At 39.2% G+C, this 24032-nt stretch overlaps 1 protein-coding gene across 1 annotated transcript in view; it reads left to right on the top strand.

The window, feature by feature from the left end:
- Positions 1-24032, top strand: part of ATP13A5 (ATPase 13A5) — a 129313-nt gene that overhangs the window by 32441 nt on the left and 72840 nt on the right. The window contains exons 2-7 of the mRNA XM_055307766.1: positions 11166-11339; positions 12018-12164; positions 12399-12469; positions 12571-12651; positions 17179-17248; positions 20692-20826. Coding sequence (XP_055163741.1) covers positions 11166-11339; positions 12018-12164; positions 12399-12469; positions 12571-12651; positions 17179-17248; positions 20692-20826 — 678 coding nt within the window. The remainder of the gene's footprint in view (positions 1-11165; positions 11340-12017; positions 12165-12398; positions 12470-12570; positions 12652-17178; positions 17249-20691; positions 20827-24032) is intronic.

Raw genomic sequence — 24032 nt, 5'->3', positions numbered from 1 at the left:
TGTTTCCCTTCCCAGATTAGGAAAGTTTTCAGCTAGGATTTGTTCAAATACATATTCTGGCCCTCTGTCCCTTTCGGCGCCCTCGGGAACCCCAATTAAACGTAGGTTTTTCTTCCTCAGACTGTCATTTATTTCCCTTAATCTGTCTTCATGGTCCTTAATTGATTGTCTCTTTTTTCCTCAGTTTCCCTCTTTGCCATTAACTTGTCTTCTATGTCACTCACTCGTTCTTCCACCTCGTTAACCCTCGTCGTTAGGACTTCTAGTTTGGATTGCATCTCATTCAATTGATTTTTAATTTCTGCCTGATTAGATCTAAATTCTGTAGTCATGAAGTCTCTTGAGTCCTTTATGCTTTTTTCTAGAGCCACCAGTAGCTGTATAATAGTGCTTCTGAATTGGCTTTCTGACATTGAATTGTAATCCAGATTTTGTAACTCTGTGGGAGAGAGGACTGTTTCTGATTCTTTCTTTTAAAGTGAGGTTTTCCTTCTAGTCATTTTGCTCAGGGCAGAGTGGCCAAAAACAAGTTGTACTGGGAAAAGGAGAAAAAGAGAAAAGAGAAAAAGAGAAAGAAAAGAGAAAAAGACAAAAGAAAAAAAAGAAGAAAAAGAGAAAGAAAAAAGGTGGGGGAAGCAAACAGAAATCAAAAAGCAAAAAAAAAACAAAAACAAAAACACAGGGGAGTATCTTCTGAATCTGTAGACTTTAAGTCCCTTGACTTCCCCTGGAACTGGTCCGTCCAGCTGGTCTTCTGGGGGAGGGGCCTGTTGTGCTGATTCTCAGGTGTTAGCACTTGGGAGAGCTGCTCTGCCCCTGCCTGGTACAGGGCTCACTGGGGGTTGTTAACCCTGTGAGGCCCCAGGAGGAAACAACCGCAGTAGCGAGGCCAGCTCTGGAGCCCTGGAGTCAGCTCCCGCAGTAGCTCCGGAGCTCTCGGTCTGCAGGGCCTGGAGGCTCCGGGGCGGGGCCGCTGATCTGCTCAGCTCCGGGCAGGAGCGTCCTTGCTGTCCTGGGCTCTCCCGGCCTCTGCCTGTCCCGGGGGAGGCCGGATCCTGGGCTGTGTCCCGGCGCCCTGTGCTCCGGGGCCTGCGCTGGTGGATTCGCGCTCCCGCCCCGCAGCCCCCTCCGCGGAGCCGCCGCCCGAGCCCCTCCGAGCTGCTCCGGCCCCGCCGTGCGCGCTGCAGCCCTTAGGGAGCTCGGCGCACTCTCCCGGGGCGCAGGTGTCTGTTAGTGTCCCCGGGAGCCCGAGGGCATCCCCGCCCTCCTGGGGTCCTGCTCTAACTCCCTGTGAGCGCCTTTCTCCCGGACGGTGATTTCCTGTCCTGGGGACACTCGCCCCGGCCTCAGCCCGGCTCCTCGCGGGGCCCCTCCCCCTCGGAGGCCTTTTGTGTCTTTATTTCTTTTTCCCCGTCTTCCTACCTTGATAGAAGCGCGAACTCTCTTCTCACTGTAGCGTTCCAGCTGGTCTCTCTTTACATCTCAGGCCGAATTCATAGATTTTCAGGATGATTTGAGGGTTATCTAGGTAATTTGGTGGTGACAGGTGACTTGGGGACCCTACTCTTCCGTCATCTTGCCCCTCTCCGATTTATTTCCATCATGGGAGGATTTAACCTGACAACTCTCCATCGACCCGGCCCTTCGATGATTCCCTTGAGTTGAGTGTAAGGTGGAACCCATAAATATGATGAGCTTTAATTCCTGTGATTATGTTATGTTATGTTATGTGGCAAATGTGGTAGGAACTCTGAGTGTCTCTAAGACCTGAGACCTGAGAGTGACTTGCTGTCTGACAACCAGGAGAATGGGTGTCTCTGTCTCAGAACTACAAACAACTGAATCCTGCCACTAAGGATGTGATCTTGAAAGAAGTCCTTGACTTCCAGAAGGAACATAGCCCACATGACACCTTGATCTCAGCCTTTTGAGACACTGAGCAAATGATGCAGCTAATAAGACTCGTGACCCACAGAACTGTGAGAAAATAAATTTGTGTTGTTTTAAGCCACTCAGTTTGCCTTGCAGCAATAGAAAACTAATGCACTGGGGCACCTGGGTGGCTCAGTCAGTTAAGTGTCTGCCTTTGGCTCAGGTCATGATCCTGGGATCCAGGGATAGAGCCCTACGTCAGGCTTCCTGCTCAGTGGGGAGTCTGTTACTCCCTCTCTGTTCCCCACTCCCCTGCTTGTGTTCTCTCTCTCTCAAATACATAAATAAATAAAATCTTGAAAGAAAGAGAAAGAAAGAAAGAAAGAAAGAAAGAAAGAAAAGAAAGAAAGAAAGAAAGAAAGAAAGAGACAATGCACCACAGCTGCCCAACAAGAGAAAGTATACCCTATAAATTAGCAAGTAGCCTGTCTTAAACAGACATTAGGCACTCACTGGCATAAGATGGTCTATACCTATTTTTTTTTTCAGGAAGGAATTTGAACCAAATAATCTCTTAGATACTTCTCTTGTTTGGTGACGCTCTTATTCCAGAAATAAGCTTTAACAGAACATGCTATGTTGTCCCATGTGCTTGATCTAAGGCAAATTCTGGCTCTCAAAATTGTCCCTGCTGATTAACCCATGCATCTCATTACCTTTGGACTCATACTTACTGCTGCTCTCTTGCCCCTGGAAGCATCAAAAGAAGGTCCTTAGGTGCACTTTTACTTCCAGGGAGGCCACATGTTAGTACTTTTGTTAGAGTAGTTGATTTTATGGGAATGTGTGTAGCTGAGAGTGATAATATTCTCATCTGCTTGGTACTGGGTTTTGATTCACATTTTTAAAGAGGAAAGGGCCTTTCTTATTCCAGGAAGAAAGCATAGGGGAAGATTTAAGATGTTGAATTATTTCAGCAATTACTTTGAACATCCTCAAGACTCAGTTTTTTGATCTATAAATAATAGTGTATTTAGAGGGATTTATCAATACTATCAATTATAATACTAATTATTATAGTATTATTTAATATTAATTATTATAATTATGACATTACTAATAAGTATTTTCATAAATAACTATGCTATTTCATGGAGTAGGTTATGATGACTGAATGACACCTAAATGCTTGAGAAAGGTTAGTTCTCATTGCCAAATGGACAAAAGTGGAAGCAGTCCAAGACATTTTCTTCCCCTACTCAAAGGACACTCCATGGTATGAATGCAGGAGAAGATATATGAAGCTACACCCAACAATGCTTGGTGATTAGTGATGACTAATGACTCCATGTGGCCAAACCAAAGCAGTAATAGAGAGGTGAGGAACAATGACCCTACTAACGTGATCCATTAACCAGAGACACTATTATTCTAACATTAAAGAAAAAAACTTGATATATGACAGAGTTGTAAGAACCTCCTCCCATGTAACACATTAAGGAACACAATTTGGCACATACAGATAAAGACAACAAAAGGTAGATTGTGAATAATGAATAGAAACTTGATGCTGTGATTATTTGGAAAAAAAAAGAAGAAAACAAACATGATGAACTCTTGCCCCATCAAAGGACTCAAAGATAATATCTCCTTGGCCATGATTCAAGGGACTTTATAAACATTTGATGCTTACCCACAAAGAACTCACTTCCTCTAAGGCTATTGGAATACCCACCCATGGAAAAGCCTAAAATTTCACAGCAAAAAGCTGGCATCACCATTCACAGAAGGCAATTACAGTGCTGACAGGTATTTATGTCCCATTTGGTTGAGTAGGTACTTTACAGCCTTGTGCTGCAAGAGTGTTGGTTCGAGTCACTCAGTGTGTTATGAACTGCGCCCAAAAAGATCCACACTACTGTGCCTGTGCACGGTGGGTATGCAGCAAATAGTTAGATGAACAAATTAAGGGTGAATATAGGAATAAAAAGATTTACAGAAATTCAAAAGGACCCGTTCACAAGGCCAGTCGTGCACAAATGCTAGTGCTGCAATGCCACGGAAATTCAGGAATAAAGACCAGCAGAGTCGAGTTGATGGTTCCACACAACTAAGAGGATCCTTCTTAAAGAGAATTTTAGGAAGAAACAATGTTTAGCTTAAACTGCACCCTGTAACACCTTTCCTAAGGAATTTGGCCAATCTTAGTTCCATCTCTGATGGTAACTCTAAGAGCTACCTGTTAACAAAAGAAAGAAAGGAAAATGATTTTAAAATTATCTTAGATACTCGCACTCCATGTATGGATGTACTCAATCGCTATGAGCTAGCAGTCGGATAGCCATTTTACACTGAGAAAGTGAGGCTCAGTTAAGTAACAGATACAAAGTCACATCATGTTGGGAGGGAGGATCCCCTATTACAAGGTGTCCTTCCTGTACAAGCAAAGATGATTGTATTGGGGTCCGTGTGTGTGCACGCCCTCTTACATCTATATATAGTTACTAAGCTCATTAATCTTTGAATCAATTTGGTGTTTATCTTAAAGCCCTTCTCCAGGATGACTGGCTGGCTCAGTTAGTTAAGCATCTGTCTTTTGTTCAGGTCATGATCCCAGGCTGTTGGGGCGGGGGGGCGGGGGGGGGGGTCGCTGCTCTGCGGGGAGTCTGCTTCTCCCTTTCCCTCTCACTATCTCTTTCTCTCTCAAATAAATAAATAAAATCTTTTTTTTTTAAAGCCCTCTCTCAGTGTTATGTATTACAAAGGTGAGCAGTTTTCTTTTTGGCCTGTGTTTGACTTTGATTTTGAAAATTGGTGCTCTGTGGGAAAAGCAAAGATTCCATTTAAGCCATTGGATCAATCACTTTTAGAAATACAACTTACGTTTTTCCCAAATAAGATTTAGTTCTGAATGCTGCCTGTGGTTGAATCTTTTCACAGTGACTCTGATGGGACTAGCCACCTTTAATCTACTGAAATTTTGTTCAACTGTATATTAGTCCAGCTAATATTAACTGTTAATGTATCCTGCACACTCAAAATTTATTTCAGGAACTGTGCTAACTGCTTTGCATGCGTTAACTCATTAGTTTCTTACAACAACCCTGGAAGGTTCATATCATTTTCATTTATGGAAGAGGAAATCAGATCACCAGAAAAAATAAACTGGATTGTCCAAAGTCTTATGTCTGGTTAAGTGGCAGCTGTATGATTTGAACTGGGTTTTCTCATCCCATATCTCCAGCTTTTAACTGCTATACCAGACTACTACTTTGCATTTTACAACCAGCCACATTTTTCACATGAGAAATCTAAAATTTAGTGAATTCAAATCATTTACCCAAATCCCATTAACTAATAAGTGATGGAAGAACAGAAGTGAGAGCTTCTTGAAGGCAATAGGGTGGGGTATAAAGAAAAGAGGCTGTGCTGATAGGTCTGGATAGGCTCTAAATTGTGACCTTCAGCAACAGCCTCTGTTGAAAAGCATGTGCATATTTTATTATTACTCCTAATCCAAGCAACTTTCTCTGTACTTTGGACCTAGGAGCAGACTATTAGAGATGTGGTACCTCTCCTGGTACCGGGATTACTGAATTTTAGCAGGAAACAAAAAAAGTAAGGGGACTGTTTAGAGAGAGTACAATTAAAGTCTACGTGTAGATGGTGCAACACCTCTCCAATTCAACTCAACTAATTGGTGGCAGATCGGTGTTCCTCACCCCATGGAACTAGCGTGTTTCTATTACCCACCTTGCTTCAGTATATTGCCACTCAAAACTGAAAACTCTCTCCACCTTTGGCTGAACACATTACCAAGCCACCTGCTAACATTGATTGAAATCTTCCTTTGTGCACAACACCTTATACCTCTACTTAATCTTCACAACTATGCTTCCAGGTGTATGCTATTATCTCCTGAGTCCAGAGATGGAAACAGATTTAGAGAAGTTAAATCCCGAGATCACAATAACTAGTAAGTGGCAAAACCCACTTTACTGCAAGGAACCATGAGTAGTGGGTTTGAGATTCTGATCCTCCCTCTCTCTGTTCCCAGTGTCTTTACATCTACAAGACCTCTAGAGTCTACTTATCTTCTTACTGTACACATAATGCTCCTGGTTCCCTCCTCTACTCTGCACATCTTGGTGGATCTTACCATGGGTGTTTAATGCTTTGGAGAAATCTGAGTGACTCTTATTGCATCAGAAGAATAATCACTTAGAACACTCAAATTATACTTGAGATTAATTGAGTGAAAATGGAAACATACACTGTGATAAACTCAAATTACACAAATATTGGCAAGCTGACTGAGAGTATTTGAGTAAAAGAATGCCAGATTAAAGAATGATTCTCTTAACCAAAACCTCAAGTCCCAGTCTAGCACGTAACCCTTGGGAAAACTCAGAAATGATGGAAAGGAAATGTACCAAGGTTTATGGAGCCAATTTGTCAAGGAAGCAAAAATATTGTTTCTATTCGTCTTTGCTCAAGGAGCTTCATGTTTCTGAAAGCTACTCTGACATTTATAAGTTCTTTTATATCTATCTATCTACTTACTATTTTTTTAACAGACGGGGAAAAACATCTGCTGACATTTTAATTGAGCTGTCCCCAACCATAAGCAGGGTCTTTCACAGAAACCACTTCCCCTTTATTGATTATTAGGGATGTGATTTTTGTCTCTGCTCAGTGGAAATGAGCATTTCCCAATCATCCACATCGAGAGGCTATAGTCTTTCCAGGTTATCAGAACTTCCTTCCATTTCCCACAGAAATTCTCTTGCTCTTCTCCATTTTCATTTACTTCTCAAAATTTACTGCCATTTTCTCTTCCTCAATCTAACTCTATTAAAATAATTAAAGTAACTCCCACCTACTTGGAACAGTGCATAATAAACAACCCCCTTTACTTTTTATCGGCATATATAAGTACAGTGGTGTCGATAAAGTGCACTGAACTTAAGTGCACAGTTCAACGACATCTGTCACCAATTATTTTGCTCATTTGGGAACTTCCTACGAATAAAGTTGTGTATCGATTTACTGTACTTCATTGATTCAGCATAATGTCTGTGAAATTCACACATGCCGTTGTTTGCATTGGAAGTTCATTTTAAAAATTGTTTTGTAGGGTAGCCCTGGTGGCGCAGCGGTTTAGTGCCGCCTGCAGCCCGGGGTGTGATCCTGGAGACCCGGGATCGAGTCCCACATCAGGCTTCCTGCATGGAGCCTGCTTCTCCCTCTGCCTGTGTCTCTGCCTCTCTCTCGCTCTCTCTGAATGAATAAATAAATAAATAAATAAAACTTTAAAAAAATTGTTTTGTAAAAAAATAAAAAGAAATAAAAATTGTTGTGTAGTATTCCATTGTAAGAAAACACAAAATTTATTTATCTTTCTCCTATTGATGTACCTTTAGATTGTTTCCAGTTTGGGGCTCTTAAGAATAGAGCTGATAGGAATATTTTTGTGCAAAACTTTTCCTGAACTATACAGTTACCTGTGTAAAAATCTAAGAGTTACTAGTTCATAGAGTATATGTGTCTTTAGCAATACAGTTTCAAAATATCTGTACCAATTAACAATGTATGAGAGTACCATTGCTCTGCATTTTTACCAATATTTGGTATATTCAGTCATTTTAATTTTAGCTATTCTATGGCTATACCATTGTGTCATTTTATCACTGGGTCAATTTAGAGTGAGTCTTTCAACTTTTTTTTTTTTTTTAAGGATTGTCTTGGCTATTTTAGGCTGTGATATGTCATTGTAATTTTATTTTGCATTTCCTTAACGACATGATATTGAGCATCTTCTTGAATGCTATACAAGAAATCTTCCTTTGTAAAATGCCTGTTTCAGCCTTCTGATCATTTTCTATTATGTATTTATTCCAGTTAGTGAGAATGGAGTGTTAAAATTTCCAATGATGACAGTGACTTTAAGTTTTACAAATTTTGAAATTACAAGTGCCCCTAAATTTAGAATTATTATTTCTTCCTGTTGAATTGATTTTTTTTTTAGATTATGAAGTATCCTTCTTTTTCTCAGAATATTTATTTTTCAAGTCTATTTTGGGGGCACCTGGATAGCTCGGTCAGTTAAGTGTCTGCCTTCAGCTCAGGTCATGATGCTAGGACCCTGAGATCAAGCTCCCACATTGGGCTCCCTGCTGGGTGGAGAGCCTGCTTCTCCCTCTCACTCTGCCTGCTGCTGCCCCAGCTTATGCTCTCTCTCTCTCTCTCTCTCTCTCTCTCTCTCTGTCAAATAAATAAATAAAATCTTGGAACACCTGGGTAGCTCAGAAGGTAAGCACTTGCCTTTCTTTGGCTCAGCGTGTGATCCCGGTGTTCTAGGATCGAATCCCACATTAGGCTCCCTGCATGGAGCATGCTTCTCCCTCTGCTTCTCTGTGTCTCTCATGAATAAATAAATAGAAATAAAATCTTTTTAAAAAAAAAACAAACAAATAACTAAAACCTTTTTAAAAAGTAAAGTCTCTTTTGTCTGACATCAGCATAGCTATACTAGTGCTCCTTTGTTAGTCTTTGCATTGTTCATTTCCCTTTCTTTCTCCTTTAATCTATTTGCTTCTTTGTATTTAAAGATGTCTCTTTAAACAACATATAGTGAGTTTTTTATTATCTGATCTGGCAATCTTGTTTTCAATCATAATATTAATGTCATTTATGTGTAGTGTAATTACAGATATTGTTGGGTTAAAGTTAGTATTTCCCATCTGTTCTATCTATTCTTTGTCTTTTTCTTCACTTAATATTATATCGTAGAATGGCCCATATTTCTACATTGACTTCACACATTTTCTTGTTAATGGTGCCACCATAGCCCATTGTTTTGATATTTCACATCTTGCCGAACCATTAGCTATCATTTGGTTCTTCCAATAACTTTGCTATTACAGACCATACTGTATGAAACATCATTATACACATCATTTTCTACTTTGTGTATTATTTCCTTAGGGTGTATTTCCAAGCGTGGCATTACTGATTCAAGAGATAGAAACATCTTTATAAATCTTGATATAATTTTTCACCTTTCTTTCTCTAAAGAATTATTCCAATTTATGAGGTTATTAGCAGTATATAGTCGTAGTGATTTTATTGCCATCTTGCTGGCACTGTCAGTTCAGTAAAAAAAAATATTGTGTAGAAAAGAACTGAAAGGGCGTCAGAATTATGATTACCCATGCCATTGTTGTATGTAAGTTAACAAAAAAAAAGGGGGGGGGCATTTGCAATGTGCTTTTTCAGCTACAAACTGGCCTAAAATTCCAAACGATTTTGCTTCAATTTTGAACACTTTGGCTATAAGCTCCCATGAATAACTTAGTAAAATAATGCATATTTATAACATAATATGTGAACTGGCGTATACAGTTTATTGGAGTCTAATAAAACTATCATTCAGAAATAAAACTAAAACAGGTTTATAGAATCAGAAGGAAAGTAGGAAGGGAGAAAGGAGACCCAACTGAAAATGTGCTTTAGAACCAGAGTGAACACATTGTTAAGTTACATTTAAACCTCATCATGAATAATCTCAAAATAGAGTGGCTGCATCAGTAAACTTAATGAACATTTTTTCCCAGGTGTATGATAATACTGAGGAGCACTGGAAAGGAACTCTTAAAATTGTAATTACTTTGCAGAGCACTTAAGGAGACATTATCTCATTTGAGCACAAGCACCCTGTAAGGCATGTATTTCTAATTGTTTTGTAAAGGAATAAATTGGGATTCTCTAGAGGTGATATGATTTACTTAAGGTCACATAACCGATAACTAGTAGAGCAGTGACTCAAATTTACATTTTTGCTGCCTGTGACCTTTTCATCATGCTTAAGGATTACTTTCAACAACTATTATTAAAATCTTAATCTACCACAGAGTTCTTTACTAGAAAAAACTAATGAAAATGACGATCTCAAAAATGAAAACTTTTCAAAAATATTAAGCCAAGAGATTTGTTATAACATGATCTAAATTGGCATTAAATTAAAAATAATAGTGAAGGGGAATATAAGGGAAGGGAGAAGAAATGTGTGGGAGATATCAGAAAGGGAGACAGAACATAAAGACTTCTAACTCTGGGAAACGAACTAGGGGTGGTGGAGGGGGAGGAGGGTGGGGGGTGGGGGTGAATGGGTGACGGGCACGGAGGGGGACACTTGACGGGATGAGCACTGGGTGTTATTCTGTATGTTGGTAAATTGAACACCAATAAAAATTAATTTATTAAAAAAAAAAAGATTCTATCATTAAAAATGCTATAGAAACTCAGAAAAATAAAACCTTTTTTCTTGACATTGCATCTCTGTTATCTGGACATAGGAATTCAGAATCCAAATATATTCAAAAAATACATAAACAAATAACAGCAGAACGTAAAAAATATATAGTAATACTATCATTCATAATCAACATTCTTCTGGGTCTTTCAAGTACACTAAAAGTCTAGTTTTTGAAATTTAAAAGCCAGTGCTATGAAACTTGATTTTGGAAGATGGATGGAAACTAGAAATTGGCTTGAAATAAAAGAATCAATTGTTTTTGGCTATGTGGTACCCCTAAAACCACATCTTAAAGTCTTCACTCCATTCAGGATAATACCAACTACATTTCAGCATGTTACTGTCAGGGTAAATTCCTATCAGTGGTCTTTTGAAAGTACTTCATGTCCACAGATAATCTCTTGATTTCTATTATTGCACCCATTGTATCATCTTCCTCCAATAAGTTCACATTAATATTATTTTTGAGACCTTATACCTAGAGACGCCTGGGTGGCTTAGCAACTGGGCATCTGCCTTCGACTCGGGTCATCATCCCGGGGTCCTGGGACCAAGACCTGCATCAGATTCCTCACAAGGAGCCTGCTTCTCCCTCTGCCTGTGTCTCTGCCTCTCTCTGTGTCTCTCATGAATAAATAAATAAATCTTTAAAAAAAAAAAAACCCTTTTACCTAAAAAAAGTAAATCTGGTCCAAAACATGGGGTGACTCTTGACAGTATTTAAAACCAAATAAGTCAACTTGGTCCTTGCTCCTCCTGTCTAATGTTTTAGTTACATATGCCAGGGTAGCAAAATGAGTCCTTCTTTTTTTATGATATCAGTTGACAGCTGGAAGCAATCATTCTGATTCAACTAGCCAAAACCAGATTTCCTTCCCAACTAATATCGCTGTGTTTAAAGCTTGTGTTTCTTGGAATGAAATAGTGTGTTTATGTGAAAAAAGAAAAATAGAGTCATGTTTTATTTACATTACAGGAGGTGTTTGGTTACCGGACCCAGAATCTACGCAGGGCCCTCTGCCTTGTAACATCCATACTGACTTGTGGGTTTCTTCTGCTGGTGTTCTACTGGAAACCCCAGTGGAGGGTGTGGGCCAACTGTATCCCATGCCCCTTGCAAGAAGCAGACACTGTTTTGCTAAAAACAACGGTGAGAGCCCTTCAGCATTGCATTGGTGGCACAACCAATGACTGGCTGGCATTCTATAGTAGATCTTTCTTTAAGTGTTTTCTTGTCCCCAAATTGGAGATGGCAAAACTATATGTGAACCTACTTGCCATCTCTTAGTTTGACTCAAGAAAGGACATTCCCTCCGTGTCACCCTGGGGAAATTTCTACCATGTCAGACTATTTCTCAATGCCTTTAGCCATTATATTAGCAGGGACTGTCAGTGTTATAACTCTTAAAGACATAACACAGGAAGGATAGTTCAGGTTTTTAAGAATACATATTTTGAGGGGAAAGTAGACATTTTAAACACCTAAATGTCATTTTTAAGATAACTGGAAAATATTTTCTGGATATAAAACTTTCCTGTAAAGCATGTCTTTCTCTTCATGCTCTAGCACAGTGGTTCAGATTTTAGTGCAAATCAGTTACCTGGAATGATTCTTAAAACATGGCCTGCTGACCTCACCCCAGAATTTCTGATTCAGTAGGCTTGTGGTGGGGTTGGGAATCTGCATTTCTAGCAAGTTCCAAGATAATACTGATGCTCTTGTCTATAGCTGAAACTTTGGGAATCACTGGTCTAGGTAGATATGTGGTTGATTGTCTTATTAAAAAATAACATTTGAGAATTTCATTGGCTAGATTGTTTTCTGTAGGATAAATTTCAAAGATATATGAGGAAGAAGGTTGTATGCCTCTACTTATCCGCACTAAAGTTTCCTATAAGCAAGAATCCAGAAGAACCCCTGGTGGCTGACCGCCACTCTGTCATTAACCAAGCCGTACTGAAGCCAGAATTAAAAGTAAGTAATTTTGAGTGCAATGTAATGGCATGTTTTTTTTTTTTTTAAAAAAAAGGGGATAATGTAAGTGTTCATTGGATGGAAGTTCTGAATGTCACAGTGCTGGGCTGGGAATTACAACAAGGTATTAAGGAAAGTGAGCACGACACGGGGACTAGTGCCAAATAGCCCTCACCTCCCCTGATGGGCTTTACTTTGTGAATAACACCTGTTCTATCACATTTGTAATTGCAGCTGCAATGTGTCCAAGTGCAGAAAATCAGGTATGTTTGGAACTACTCTGAGAAGAGGTTTCAGAAAGTTGGGTAAGTTTGACTTCTTCTCAGCATTCCTCAAGATATGAAGGAAAAACACTGATTTGTTGAGTGCCATGAACTGAAGCAAGCTTCCTGTCCTGACGTTCTAGGCTACTAGAAGACAGCAACTCCTGCCACGACATCTACCACACATTTGGACTGGGCCTGACCAGTGAAGAACAAGAGGTCAGGTAGGGTTTGCGACACTCCCTGAGAGTGAACTCTGCCAGAAGAAATTGAGATATCAAATGGCTCATGATCAGTGAACTGTTGGCACAATGTTTCATCAACCTCATATAATTCCAGTTTATTTACCAGACACAAAGACATATTTTAAGTTGTTTTAATCTTAGGCAAACTTATTAAAAAGAAAAACCAATCAGGTAATATCTGATCTTTTCCCTCAGGACTGTGAAACGGTCTCCTCTGTGTTGCCTTTTTTATTCTTTCCTCAAAAAACCTTGAGTCATTTCATAGACATCTGCTTCATCATCCTCCAAATCCTCTGAGAGACAGAAAGACAATATTATGACTGCATTTCAGATGCAATACTTAATACGCTGGAACACAAGATGTTTTCAAAGTCACTAAAAACATACTGGTTTGATAGCATTAAGCACCAGACAAGCAAAGGATTGATCTAGTTAGGAAATTTAGTTGGTTATTGTAGATATACTTGGCTTTTGCCTAAGACACCATTTCCACAGGAAAGATTGCCCATCAGTGTGACTACCTCATGTTTGTCTTTATTTATCAAGTGCCAAGCTTTAATAAACATCATACATAATTAAATTTAAATCTAGTCCATGCAATAAAGAGCTTGGCAACCTAATAAGCAAGACAAAGAGTATAGTTTCCCAAATATGAAGAATAGAGGAGATAATTTCCTTATAAATATATAGGCAGATTTTATTTATGGGCTTTTTTAGTTGGACAGTAAAGGGAGCAAGTAGAATGTGAACTATTCCCACACTCTTTAATTTTTTAGTGTAAGATGAGGGCTTTTTTTTTTAATAAATGTGATTGATGGACTGGTTGGTTGCATGGTATTGGATTAGTTTTCTAAATAGATTTGAGCTTGCCTTCATGAAAAGCATGAAGAAATAAAGGGAGGAGAGACACAAAACTCTCTCATAATGAAAAGCCACAAAATCTAAATACAATGTTCTCTTTAGGCTTCCTATTAGCCAGGCAGAGACGGAAAATGCACATATTTATGTCACTTTTCAGTAGCAAAAAGGCAAATCAGGACATGAGGAGAGATAACATTATCCTGAAGAGGGATTTTCAGAGGGCCTCAGGAATAAAAATGTTCTAGAAGGTTCCCTACTCCTATCTTTATTCATTCATCAACTAGATGCCCGGGAACTTTTTCTAATTCCATAAGCCTGCTCTCTAAACATTCCACGGTTCATGGAAGTGGGTCATGCCAGAACTCCCTGGCTTAGCATTAACTATTTAAAAGACTTCAGGTGTCCCTCCCTGCCAAGGACTCCATTGGTGGCTTATCAGAATGGAGTCAGAATGGTCATGTGTGGTTTGAAAAAGCTCACCAGTGATTCTGACATGGTCCTCCTACCTCCTTGAGGACCCCTACTCTATTCTTCACTATCTGGAGTCTAAAGTTCCCAGTACACAACATATTCTCCACCATTATATCACAAATAAATTGATAAATGAATGAATGAACAAATAATCAAATTTAAAAGTGACATAGACCATCCCAGATGAAAGTATTCCTAGTCATTCATGTTTGATTTTTCAGAAATAAATATATCCCAGCAGATTTACTATTATGGAATGGTTGCAGAAAAGTTCAGTAATCCTTCAACTGTAGGTCATTGCCAACCCTGAAATGGCCTCCATAGCTTCCCTGTTAAGAAATATTTCAATCTCTTTTAGAGAGGGATCTTCTGACTCCAGAGAAATTATTCCCTAAGGGGTAGTTCTGAATATTAAGGCAAGTTTACATAATTTTGTTTAGCCTATTTAGTTCTGTAAGGCCTCCAGAATAAATCCAAGGCCTCTTTTCTTTCCTCGAAAGCTTACCAGATTTTTAGTCAGAATGTGTTATCTTCTCTGTTCCCCGGAACTTTCTTCATGTAACCCAACTTCAAGCCTTCCATTACTTCTGGTCGCTCAGCCATTGGTCAATGTCCCTGAAAATCCTGCCTGGCTTGTGTTCAGATTGAGATGAGTACATGATCCTAAACACCCAATACCTTACAGCAAGAGATAGTGGAAAAGACCAACCAGCAAGGAGCATGCCAGGCTTCTGCAATCCAAACGTGGCCCAGACAATTCCTAAAGAGGATAATCTGTAGTCATGTATTAATCTGCTGAGTCTGTCCTCACAGGAGCTGAGCTCCCTTTGATGGTAACACTGGGAACCATCTGAGCAGACAGAAAGAGATGAAGAGCATCGGGCACTTGCCTTGTTTCTTTCTAAACTGACTTTCCACAACCGTGTGCTTCTGTAGTTCTGTAAGCTGGGTTTTCAGCCTTGTTAGGGGAGAGGTAATTGTAGACATGGGTCACAAAGGTCTTCATTAATTAATTCCAATACTTAGGAAACATTCTCTGTCATACAGTGTGCCTCTAGATGCTAGAAAAAAATTGAAAAAGCTCCATCCCTGCCATTGAAGATGGTCTAGGAAACTTGAGAAGAAACACATGTAACTATATGCTCTAATTCAAAGAGGTGCTTGCTATCACTGAGAAAAGGAGGCATGTCAGAGAAGAGAAAACCACGGTTAATTGTGCCTATGGGACTAAGGAAGACTTGTAAGATAACTGGCATTTATTGAGAACTTGCCATGCCCTTGGAACTTGTGCTAGACGCTTTTCTTGTTTATATTATATACTACTGATAGCAATTTTACCAGGAATGTATTATCAAACCCATCTTATAGATAAGGGAATGGAAGCTCACCCCATATTCATTCAACAAATAATTATCGAGGCATTATATGTATTAGGCCCTGTTTTAGGCATCCAAGATATATTAGTGTCCTCTAGAAGTCTATATTATAGTGAATGATACCGTCTCTTATTTGTATGCCTACTAACATGTAAAAAATAAAGTGCAAATTCATATTATCAGCACACTATAGAGAAAAATGAAATAGGGTAAGGAGATAAAGAGAATCTGAGTGGGGTATCAGGGTGGCTATTGTCAATAGAATTGTTAAGGAAAATTCCAACAAGGAAGTGCTATTTGAACAGAGACCTGAATGAAATGAGAGAGTAAGCCATGCAAAGATGCAGGGGAATCTGGCTTCAGGTCCAACGAGCAGCAAAGGCTTAGCTGGATTCAAATCCAGGTCTGTTAGACCTCAAATTATGCCATTAGGCTCTATCATCAGATTTGACTCTCACAGGCTGAGAGGGCCTTTATAAATTGAGGAAAGTGAGAAAGGCATTCCAAGCAGAGAGAGAGAGAGAGAGAGAGAGAGAGAGAGAGAAGACCAAGTTCAGGATTCTGAGAAGTTCTGACATTTTAAGTTCTGACACTTTGCCAACAACAGGTTATTTCCACATATTCCAGAGAAGATCCTGAGCACCAAAGTGGCCTGGGTTATGTTCTCTTCCCAGTGTGAAATTTGGGGACACATGATATCCCCAACCCAGCAGCGTATGCTGTTTGACCTTTCTGTCTTCCAGCATCCTTGCACCTCAGTGTTTCCACACATGGAGTCAGAAAAATCTTGGTTTGAGTCCTCTCAGACCCATCCATGCAAGCAGGAATTGTACTTGGAAAGATGTGGCTTGGGAGTCAGACAAACCTTGACTCAGCTATGTTATGCCTTAGTCCAAGGACCCCTCATGCACATTGCAGCATTGATGTTCACTGAGTGTGAAGTGGAGGCATGGAGACCAGGGTGTGAAGCCTGGATCTACGTCTTTCCAGCTCTGAGATTCTGAGACAGTTACCAACTTTATCTGAACTTCAGCTTTCTTTATAATAAAGATGAAACTAGGAAATCTCATAGGGGTAATACATATAAAAGGTTAAGTGCTATTTCTGACAGTCATCTCTGCTTAAAAGTTGTATTGTCACAATTAATACTAGATCTGCATACTTTCGGCAAAACACCCAAAAGGATAGTTTTTCCCATTGGCAAAATGGGGATATTGGCCCTTTCCTGTGGACCATTGTGACAATTAAATGAGATAATTTTGTGTGTAAAATGCTATACAACATTCTTATTGGAACATGCATATGTGTGGGTTTACAAAGGCTTAGCTGTGAAGACCATATATCCTCTTCCAGTTCATTGGCTCATTCATTCATGTATTTATTTTCATATTAAAGGCCTGCCCTAGGTACTGAAGAGACCAAGGTAAGATGGACATGATCTTTAACATCAAGAACAATCTAGAATGCCTGAGAATTCTAGGAAATATATTTACATCTGTGTCTTTTTAGCTGTTCTTAGAATACAATTACTTAAAAAATAACTCAAAATGCTTTACTAACTTCAATTTGATGCTTGAGTTGCATTGTATTTAAGATATTTTTTAACTGAAAAAACAACTTTGTCCATCATGCACTTTCATTTTTAAAAATGTTAATATTTTAGGATTTGTGCATTAATTTTTGATTAAAGGCACAAAGTGCTTAACGGGTAGAGCAGTGACTTTTGCTTAGTGTGGCTTATACTCACTTACCAATGAGATTTTAGATGTGGCACTAATAGGTGATTAATCTCCTACAGAAGATTAGTGTGCGGGCCCAATGCCATTGAGGTAGGAATCCAGCCCATATGGAAGCTGCTTGTTAAACAGGTAACTATTTTCATCTGTTTTTGAAAAAAAAAAATGTTTTTTGGTCCTTTACTTTTTACTTCCTGGTACTCAGGGGAATTTTAGGCAACACATGGATACTTTGATCTGAACAAAATCTGTATTTCATATAACTGCTTTTTGTTATTCCCTGTTGTCTTTAGTCTATGCTTTTCTTGTCCATAGAGGTTTTCTTTTCTTTTTGATACTTCAATAAATACATATTTTTTTTATTCTGGGATTTTTTAAAAATAGATTTTATTTACTTCTTTATTTGAGAGAAAGAGAGTGAGGGCAAGAAAGCACAAGCAGGGACAAAGGGAGAGGGAGGAGCAGACTCCCCACTGAGTAGGGAGCCTGATGTGGGGCTCTGTCCCAGGACCCTGGGATCATGACCTGACCTGAAGGCAGCTGCTTAAACAACTGAGCTACCCAGGTGCCCCTTATTCTGGGATTTTTAAAAATATTGATTTATTTATTTGAGATAGAAAGCATGTGGGGGGAGGGACAAAGGGAGAGAGAGAGGATCCCAAGCAGACTCCCCACTAAGCATGGGGCCCTTCTCAGGGCTTGATCACATGACTCTGAGATCATGATCTGAGCCAAAATCGAGAGTCAGACACCTAACCAGCTGAGACACCCAGATGCCCCTATTCCAGGATTTCTAACTAGTCTTTTTCAATAACTCCCTATTTTAAAGTAAATCCACTTAAAAAAAAAATCCCTTTCCAGTGTGAGAGACAGGTTCCTGTTTTATAATTTTCCATTTGTTTTGTTTTCTTAAGTTTTTGATGATGGTTATAATGGTGGTGGGGGTAATGTTATTACTTCTATGATCTTTTTGATTATTTTAAATGTATTAGTTTGGTCTTTCTCATGTTACTCTATTGATTTTCTTAAGGATGACTTTTTGCTTTGTTAGTGGGTTTATTTATTTATTTATTTTGGGATATTTTCTTAGTGTACTCTGAAGTTATTATTAGTGGTGGTGGTGGCAGCAGTGAGCTCCCTGAAGCAGGACTTCCCCTGCCATCACTTCTCTCTTTCTCTCTGTCTTCACTTGCCATCCTGTATGGCTCTGAGTTTGTCTCTTAACAGTCCCCATAGCTCCCATTTCAGAACCAGGGCCTCTCCTGGGTGTCTGGCTCTGTTCCCCGATGTTCTAGGAGATATAGGCCTTGGGCCAGCTGGGTTGGCCAAGTTCACAGTTGCACCATGAACTCTGTTCTTTCCCACTCTGCCCTCTGCCAGGGAACAGTCGCTGGTGGTGATTTGTCTTGGCCTCTTCTCTGGGGCAGGGGAGCAAGCCTGGTTTGGCCTCTGCCAATTGTGGGGCAACTGTTGGTCTTATTCCCTGTGGCACCAAGCTCCTAGCCATCATTGTCTAGTATTTGTGTGGAACCCAGTGGGCCAATTGTGCTAGTCTTCACTCCATGCTGCATGTTTCTAGTCTATTGCTAATTTATAACGATGGACATTTTGTTTCTTTAGCATGGTTATGTTTTTATTTTTGTTTTTTATTAAAGACTTTATTTATTCATGAGAGCACACAGAGAGAGGCAAAGACATAGGCAGAGAGAGAAGCAGGATCCTTGTGGGGACCCTGATGTGGGACTCAGTCCGAGGACCCTGGGATCATTATTTGAGCCAAAGGCAGATGCTCAATCACTGAGTCACCCAGGCATCCCAGTCATGTTTTTCAAAATAATGTTTTATCATAATTTTTTTAAAGCAATCTAAGGTTCACAGAAAAAATTGATTAGAAGGTACTGAGATTTTCCCATTTACCCCATGCTCCCACATACACACAATCTCCTCCACTACCAAAAAGCAGGCTGCTTTTTAAAATTTTTATTCATTTTCAAACTGCCAAAGATTCCCCCAGGTGTCAATTTTGTCTATTTTGAAAGGAGTGGTAATATTTTCTCTACCTACTTACTGGGCCTTTAGTAGGAAAAAAAAAAAGCAGGTAAAACTATTCTGTATTTGGTTTCAAAAGAATATTGAATAAGGGAGCTAAATTAATTATGATTTTGTTGTTTCCTATACAAGAAGTATTTAAACAATTTTCTACTGAGTTTATATAAACTCAAAATCATATTATCATTAGTGCATAATCTACAATTAGAGCATTTTATGCCAAACAAACAGAAGAGCTATAATTTGTAAGGAAAGCATGTTGCAATGGAAATAATAAGAAACATTAAGGAACAAGAGCTTTGTTAATGTACAAAATATATCCAAGGGTATATATATCTAAGTATTAACTTACTAACTGGATGTCAGTTCATCTTGGAGACTAAAGGAGAAATTTATTTAACATGTTAGAAAATTATAGGAAGTAGAGGTAAAAAAGAATGGTACTGGTTTTAGGTAATATTTCATCTAATTCATAATCATCATAAAGAGCACTTCATCAAGAAAATAATCCTTGTTTTTTCTTAGATGGGCTCTTTCTTTGATTCACACTATGTGTATACATCATATGACTCCATCTAGCTCCTCAGGTTTGCTCTCTCTGCCATCATTATTAATAGTGTCAGCAAGACCAAAATGGGGAAAATTGAGTGAATAAAAAAAGTTAAAGATATTATAAAGAAACCAAAAACTACATGCACAGATGACCCACTCTGGGCTGCAAATACATTCTGCCCATGGGTTTCACCAGTTTTGGGTACCATGTCCCTTCTTGCTCAAGGTCAGGCCCAAGCAGTCTTTCCTGACTCTCAAAACATCTTGCTAAGACCCATGACATGAGGAGTCTGTAATTTTTAAATGACCTGGATACAAGTGCAGTCTTGCATTTTCCTCACATACCTTGATTCAATCTGTGGCATGAGATCACATGAAGAAGGAACTGCAATGAAAATGGTCAAAGTTGAAGTTCATTTTAAAAAGAGACTAAATCATGGTTCTCCTCCATTATGGGTAAATATTGGTTAAAAAATAAGTTATTAGTTTTTTATTGATAAAGTATTTTTTTCTTTTTTTGTTTTTAAAGATTTTTCATTTATTCACACTTGCACAAAAGAGTGAGAGAGGAGCAGCAAGGAAGAGAGGGTGAGGGAGGTGGAGAAGAAGGCTCCCCACTGAACAGGGAGTCCGATGCTCCATCCCAGAATCCTCGGATCACAACCTGAGCTGAAGGCAGACATTTAACCAACTGAACCACCCAGGGGCCCCTAAAATACTTCTCAAAATTTAAAATAAATAAGAATGATCAATTTGTAGCCAGGCTCTGAGTGCTTAACATAACTTGGCATCCACCATGGCATATTCTCTGTGCTTGACATTGTCTCTACTGAAATTGAGTTCTAGGTGAATTCTTAAATATTAGAGATTGTTGTGTGTTGTAAAAAATGAGAAAAAAATTCTATAAAGAAATATCATCCCGATTGCCACTAAGGTCCATGCAAGTAACTCAAATGCTGTTTTTGTACCTGCAGGTTTTAAATCCATTCTACGTGTTCCAAGCCTTTACCCTAACTTTGTGGCTGTCCCAAGGTTACATAGAATACTCTGTGGCCATCATCATCTTGTCTGTTATCTCCATTGTCTTAAGTGTGTATGATTTGCGACAGGTAAGAGCTGAAATCACAGTGGGATTCTATTTAGCTTCTGGAGTTTCCCCTGAGAGCAGAGTTGCTTTGTTAATATGTCATAAAGGAAAAAGCAAGGACTTAATAAGGGTTCTCAGGAGGAGTGCTTCAGGACTAGCAGGTGGATGAAAATGTCATTCCAAAGTCCAAATTATCAACTGAAAGCTCAATGGCATACTATGTTCAGAAGGACTCTGAGGCTGTTTGTGAGTATAGTGGAAGAGAAGGCTCTGATGGATTAATGATGCCAGTGTAGAACCTTTCCATTATTGCTCATCATATAGCCATTTAAAGCTTTTTTTTTTTGAGAAAAAATAAGCCTTATAAATGATATAACAATGCATTCTGAAAAAGAATTTTGCTGAATATCACTTATAACTCCATAGCCTCTGCAAGTCTCAGCTTCCCACAGCATCTTTCTAGAAAATGTTCTACTTTGCTTAAGAGTCATTAGACTGAATCATGAGGCCACCCCAAAAAGATGTCTTGCTGTATTTATTATATATTTTTGAAAACTTGAGTGTGGAATTAAGCTTTGTATATATGGGTTGGGGGGGTGCAGGCCGTGGCACAGCACAATGTGTCATTCTGTCAGCACTACTGAACTGGTTCAAACTTCATCCCTCATCTAGAGGGAAGGAAACTAAAATTCAAGGGAGTTAGTTTCGGGTCAGAACATGGGTTTGTGAGAGAGTCAGGGCTTCTGGCTCCTCTTCAAATGATATTCTACTGCATGAGCCATATTTCCTCAGTATAAAGCTAATAGCATAGCTGAGGATGGAAGTCAAAACCATAAGCATGAGAAGAGAGATGATTCTGGATGGTGGTAAAATAAGCTCTGGGCACATGTCAGTAAGGCAGACATGGAGCATTGGCACAAGTCCCACTGAAAGGGATCTTTTATTCCAAGTCTGTTTCAGTCACTCAATAAGTATTAGGTCTAATATTGGCTCTTTATCTGGTTTTAGATCCCGTAAATTTGGAGTTATGAAGTTTTTGATGAGAAATGAAAGAAAGGCAATAAGTATGTAAAGAGTTAGAAAACAGAACCTAAAATTGAAAAGTTAAATAAATGGAGATACTTTGAACTCAAGAGTGAGGACGACAAGGGCTTTATTTTGTTTCTGGGTTTTGTGGTTTGTTCCCCACCCCCTTTTAAAAAATGAATGCCCTGGTGTGTTTTTTCACAAACTAATTTAAATTCCAAAAATATTAACAGTGGCCAGGAAACTGCCTTTGGTGGTGGCAAATACTTTCTGCCTGGCTGCCAAGTCAGGGGAAAGAGTGACATCCTTCTGGTGAAGTCTAAGCATTTGAGCACAAAAATGAAAATAGACACCAGGACAATAAAAGATCTGTCACATCCTTCCAGCCACAATAAGAAACTTCAGTGTCCTAAGTTTTTACCTTTGTTATATGATAAACGTATGTATTGTGAAGCCCACAAATAGAATTTCTAGTTCCTGGATTTTGAGAAATCTTTGCTTGATAGAATACCTAATGATTCCTGTAAGCCATTCATACGCTTCTGGCTTAAGTCAAGCATCAGTGAGTACAATGCTCCCACTATGTCTTTCATTTCGCTGGGGAGACATCTACAAATACTCACCTGAATGTATCATCATGAACCATCTAAATGTTCTCAGGAAAAATACAGAACTCTCTGAGGACTTTTGGCAGGAAGATCTTATCTAGTCAAGTTAAAAATACCCCCCTTACCTCTTCTATTCGTGTTACTTGACGCTATTATAATCAGCCTCCTTATCAATAAGAGGTGTGTATGTGTATCTTTCAAATGAGAGAATTAAATGAGAAATTAAATGAATTTGAATATTATATTCCTAGTACACAGTAGACACTCACCAAACGCTAGTTCTTATTATCAGTGATACTACCATTGCTGCTTTTATTAGTTTGTCTGGAGTTGGGAAAGTTGGCAATGGACAGATGGGAGGGGACATGGAGATTGAAGGGAGGAGCCCTATAATGTGAACCAGGAAGCAGCACAGGAACAAGGGGACAGGGCTGCTAACGACCACTGACTTACTCATCGTGCATCTCTTGGGACTGTTTTCTCTGGATTCACTTTCCTCATCTGTAAGTAGTAGAAGCTATACTCTATTTTTTTTTTTTTTAGGTTTCACCATTTCAGGATTTTATTATTTTGCTTGGGCCACAAATAAGGAATGAAAAAGAGTCTTTGAAAACTTTACAATACTAGTAAGAAATTTTCTGGCCACTGGAAATCTGAAAACATGTGTTGTAGACTGGAGTCAATTCCCATTGGACCCTATTAGGTGTTACCCTACATATCTAGATGAACAACTCAGGTCAGGATGTGTACAAATAATAGAAACCTATTTAAACTACCCTAATCATCAAAGGGATATATATTATAAATATGTGCCAGTGGCTCTTAGAACCTGAGGACATAAAGTACAGCAGACTTTAACAGGGCCTGAACCTATGAACCTTACTCTCTCCAACCTCCCAATCTTTGGGGCAAGTACTCTACCTTTCTTTTCTTCTCTGATAATTGGGAGCACCCAGAGCTCTAGCAGCCTGCAACTAGTTTGTTTCAGGTGTCGCTCTCCTTCGACTGGCACACATAGTTGCAACAGGGGTCACCTTACCCTGTAGAAACCAGTCCATCAACAGGAATGATGCCAACATATCTTTTTGCCTGGGATCTAAGCCTAAAGGCTTGAAGCTGTCTGTTATATTCCATTAGGAATGTGATCTGAGAAATGAAGCCTAGCTAGGACCACAATGGCTACCCTTGATCCCTGTGTATGGACAAGTAGAAAAAACATTTGTGTAGAGAAAGAGAGCAAAAGAATGAACCAAACACACTGTGAGATGCAGAGGTGAGCAGTATGGAGTCCAGGGAAGAGAATGAATGACCTGCTCCTCATAGCATTTCCTGTTACAGTCACCTGCAATAAATGGGCCCCAAGTAAATGTGGTGTTACCACTTGATGTATTACGCCCCCTCAATGTTTCCACATATTTCCCCCAACTTAAATCCTGTGTTTGTTCCACACATTTCCAATCTACACATTTATGACAAATTTCAGTCTCTCTTTTAAAGTTTCCTTATAATGTCCATTTCTTCACTTGGAACTTAGGTATAACTGTCTTTAGGGAAATGTAAAAGGAACACAGAGATTCCTGTGTGGGAGTTGGGG

The sequence above is a fragment of the Nyctereutes procyonoides genome, unplaced genomic scaffold (genome assembly GCF_905146905.1).
Source record: "Nyctereutes procyonoides isolate TBG_1078 unplaced genomic scaffold, NYPRO_anot_genome, whole genome shotgun sequence".
In the NCBI taxonomy this organism is placed as follows: domain Eukaryota; kingdom Metazoa; phylum Chordata; class Mammalia; order Carnivora; family Canidae; genus Nyctereutes; species Nyctereutes procyonoides.
Note: the sequence above shows the minus strand (reverse complement) of the source record. Positions and strands in the feature narration are given on the sequence as shown.